Genomic DNA, 4,468 nt, shown 5'->3' with positions numbered 1-4,468 from the left:
CCAGACTGACCAGAGAAAAATACATTTCAAGGAATTCTCTGTACGCCCAATGGCGCACTAGCAATTTTTTTTATGCGTGGAAACACTTTAACTCAGCATTGACTCTGTGATTCCATAGATTGTGAAGTTCACCACAAATAGCTTCACTTTTGTCCCGCTGCTGTTGTTCCACAATCCCAAACATGTGTGACAGAAGCGTGCCATGTGATTGCAGGCCTCTCCCAGTCCTCACACAGACAGGTGCTGTTCTGATGACAGTGAGCATACATACCCCTCTGAGCCATTTAAACTTTAAAGATCCTCCAGAGGAGGTTGTGAGCATGTGAGAGTTCCTTCTTCACTCTCTCAGTCACTTCTCCAAAAGATCTGGTGGTTTAAAACAAACAGACAAGTTGTCAACAAATCCTTTTATTTGGGTCACAATGGGAGCGTTTATCGCCAAGATGTTGCTGCCCACCATCAGCAGTTTGGTGTTCTTGCCTGCCGCCAGTGTGGCCGCCAAGAGGGGCTTCCACATGGAGGCCATGGTCTATTTCTTCACAATGTTCTTCACAGCGGTAAGAGAATGGCTGCTTTTATTGATGATGTGTAATGAAAACAGCATTTTCTTTATTCATTTGAAAGATGTGCGGAGAAATAGACAGTATTAAGAGATTTCAGTATCTTCACAGCTTGTGTATCTGTCATTAGTAATGATGTACTTGTGTTTAAAGGGATAGTTCACCCAAAAGTGAAATTAGTCATAATTTATTCACCCTCAAGTTGTTCCAAACCTGTATGAATTCCTTTCTTCCGCTGAACACATAGGAATATATTTTGAAGAATATGGGTAACCAAACAGTTTATGGGCCCCATTGAAAAATACTATGGAAGTCAATCTGGCCCATTTTCCGACATTCTTCACAATATATTATTTTGAGTTCAACAGAAGAAGAAAGTCATACAGGTTTGGAACAACTTGAGGGCGAGTAAATTATGACAGAACTTTAATATTTTGGGTGAACAAACTCTTTAAGGGGCCCTCCACACAGAACAAATCTTACATTTGAAAACGTCAAAAGCAGCACAAAAACAAAAATGGTAGAAAAGAATGTATTTTTAAAGTTGACACACAGTCTTAATGTGGTTGTTGTGCATGACGCGACACAATGGTGAATCTAACTTTACATAGAAAAACAACATTAAAAATGCAAAAAACCTACATAGAAATGACAGGTATGATATTTTCAATACATTTCAATTAATGTAAATTTTAGGTATATTATTTATTTCACCTTGACATGTCATCTTAACAAGATGCAGAAAAAGTTGTGAGAAGTGGTGCAATGGTCAAAGATGGATTTAGCTTTAAGTAGAAAAACTTTTCTTTGTGACACGGCCTTGAATTCTCAATGCATTACAAAAACAACCAATGAAGTAAAGTTTACAAAACTCAAGCTACTTTAGTTGGCCTAATCTGACCCACAACTGATAGTACAACTAGAGGCATCTCTGACTACGGCCATAAAAAAAGGGCTTGTTCATAAATTTTTCCAGACAAGAACACGGAAAGTTTCATCTAATCTATTCTAGAGCCTTTTAAATTTACATTTATGTTCTCAGCAGATACCTCTCTATCAAGGTGACTTAGCATTCATGTGTTTTCTCCATCTGTTCTCAGATTTACCATGCGTGTGATGGTCCGGGCTTATCCATTCTCTGTTTCATGAAGTACGAGATTCTGGAGTACTTCAGCGTGTACGGCACAGCTATCTCCATGTGGGTCACACTACTAGGTGAGCAAATAATAATAGCATCTCCATATCCTAATGGTGAGAAAATCTCAATAATGTTCTGCAAAGGTATAAATCTTTTTATAATAAAATACATGTGCACTCCCAGGGGTCAAACAGTCAAACAAAGTGATTTAAAATAATATTTTTCGTGAGAAGTGTGACAAGTGTTTACATCTTGCATTCCGGTGTGTCATGTAAAGAATATGTGTCCATGTGCTCTCATCCAGCACTGGGAGATTTCGATGAACCCAAGCGCTCTTCGCTCACCATGTTTGGTGTGTTGACTGCGGCTGTAAGGATCTACCAGGACCGCTGGGGCTACGGCATCTACTCCGGACCCATTGGAACAGCTGTCTTCATGATAACAGTCAAATGGGTAAGTTTGAGACACATCAGATGCAGTGCTTTTAAGGCTAGTTTACATTAATCCACATGCATTTGAACATTTCTCGTTCACACTGAAACTTCGGAAAATGCTTAAATCTTCTTTCTAAAATGTAATAAAAGCCCTCTGAGATGATACAGAGAGGCCAGACATTATACAGTTCTCATGCTGTCTTCTGGCTCGATTATTTTATTAGCAAAATATCCCACCAATTACTGGTGTGTCCAGGTCACACTTTCCAACAATGTATGGTTTAAAACACTTAAACTTTTTGCCACAAGACAGCAATTGTGAGTAAATTTTCTGTCATCATTGCAAAAATGTAATATGAAGATTGACAAAGAACAAACATTTATCTTTAGCAGCACTGTGCAAATGAATAGAACATACCTGTAGCTGGCACATGCCGGTATTAACATAGATATCTATAGACCAAATGTAGCCCCGCCCCTTTTCAGCACTGCGCTCGTTGTGTTCTGTCGTCCGATTTGTATTTCCACAGCATGAAAGTAAGATCGTACGGATTTATGAATGAAGCGCTCATTTTAAAAATCTTCCCCGTCTACTGACATGTTATGACATCCGCTTCAAACATTACACTCATAACTTTCGTTAACTCTTCAATAAGTAAATCCACGTCAATATCTAATTACTCTTCGACAGCGATGTCATAGAAATATACAGAGCTACCACGAAAACGAAAGTTCAAAGACAAAATTCAAAAGATGGCTGCACGGTTGTTTCTCTACTGCATAAGGTCTATAGGTGCAATATGCGTCACATGACTAAACCAACGCTATCTCACGAACAATTAGTACGAATGTAAACAAGCGAGTAAAAAGTGACTAATTTGTCTAAACCCCAGTGAAAGATTGGGGGCGGGGTTAGGAGTAGGTCATTCGTACGAATTCATACAAATTGGGCTACTCGTAAAATATGTACGATTTAGCAAAAATCGCACTAATTCATACGAGTGAGGTTGTATGAATTCGTAGAAATTAGCCACCTCGTAAAATTCGTACGAATTCCCATGAGATCGGGTTGGACTAAACCTGCGTCATCGTTTTCGAATTGTTCTGATTTCACAGTCCAAACTACAATGCAAAAACAGTGTTTTCAAATGTATTTACTTTGGACAGTGTCTTCAAAAAGAGGGAAAAAACGCCATCTCAATCTGGACGGAAGCCCAAAACATAGAGAAACATATTTGTTTTTAAATGCATCAGATTAATGTAGTCATAAGAGCGGAGCACAAATAAGCTTGATGAGGAATTGTATTTTGCACATATTGACAACATGGAAACTCAAGATTTTATTATCAACCGCAAATGCTTTCGCAAGGTTTTACAATATTGTTTTTTCATTGTTCCAGTTACAGAAAATGAAGGAAAAGAAAGGCCTTTATCCAGACAAAAGTGTTTACACTCAACAAGTGGGGCCAGGGTTTTGCTTCGGTGCTCTTGCTTTGATGCTTCGCTTCTATTTTGAGGTAAAAATATGATGCAGCTCTTAAACAGCTACTGCAACTGGAGGAACACATTACACAATTTTTTAGAAAAGCAAGTTTGCGTAACTGCGGTAATGACTTGCTCATTTACTTCTGCAGGAGTGGGAATATGCTTATGTCCACAGTTTCTACCACGTGTCACTGGCTGTGTCCTTCATTCTGCTGCTGCCCAAGAAGAACCGCTACGCCGGGACGGGACGCAATGCAGCCAAACTTAACTGCTACACCCTCTGCTGCTGTGTATGATGCATCTTTTTATCAGAGCAAAGCTGTAGAGGTGCTTTCCTTACACTGAAAGCCTCTTTAAGATGACAGTTTCATAGTGAGCATTTAAAGGGATTGTTCACTCAAAATTAAGAATTCTGTCATCATTAATTCTCCCTCACATTGTTCCAAATGTGTATAACTTTCATATTTCTGTGGAACACAAAAGGTGAAATTTATTATTGTTGTTCAAAACACTTTGATTAGAGCCAATGTGAACTCGATCCTTCAAGAAACAGACCATATAAGTCGTCATTCACCAAAAGTCAAAAAGAGTTCACAAGAGCTAATTAGAGAAATAACAATGTGAAATTTTGAAATCTTATTTTTTGAGTCAGATCTTCTCAATGACTCAGTTGATTCAGTGCAAAAAACTTGTCTTTGTTCTCATTGATTCATTATGGGAGGGGGACATTATCAGTGTATAAATGACTTAATGGTAACACTTTATATTAATGCGACGTAGTACTTACAAGTTACTACATGTACTTACTATAGTAAGTAACTAACCCTAAACCTCTAAGTACATACAGTGCC

General features: G+C 38.4%; 1 protein-coding gene across 1 annotated transcript; it reads left to right on the top strand.

The window, feature by feature from the left end:
- The first annotated feature begins 422 nt into the window (after nt 1-422).
- Nucleotides 423-3,913, top strand: mymk (myomaker, myoblast fusion factor). The gene is made up of 5 exons (XM_077231028.1): nt 423-557; nt 1,661-1,775; nt 2,003-2,151; nt 3,533-3,649; nt 3,767-3,913. The coding sequence occupies exons 1-5, from the start codon at nt 423-425 to the stop codon at nt 3,911-3,913; spliced, it is 663 nt and encodes a 220-aa protein (XP_077087143.1).
- The last annotated feature ends 555 nt before the right edge of the window (nt 3,914-4,468 follow it).

Source organism: Siphateles boraxobius, unplaced genomic scaffold (assembly GCF_051911475.1).
Source record: "Siphateles boraxobius isolate OS27281-9 unplaced genomic scaffold, OSU_SipBor_1 16, whole genome shotgun sequence".
Classification (NCBI taxonomy): domain Eukaryota; kingdom Metazoa; phylum Chordata; class Actinopteri; order Cypriniformes; family Leuciscidae; genus Siphateles; species Siphateles boraxobius.
This window is presented reverse-complemented; position numbering and strand designations above follow the sequence as displayed.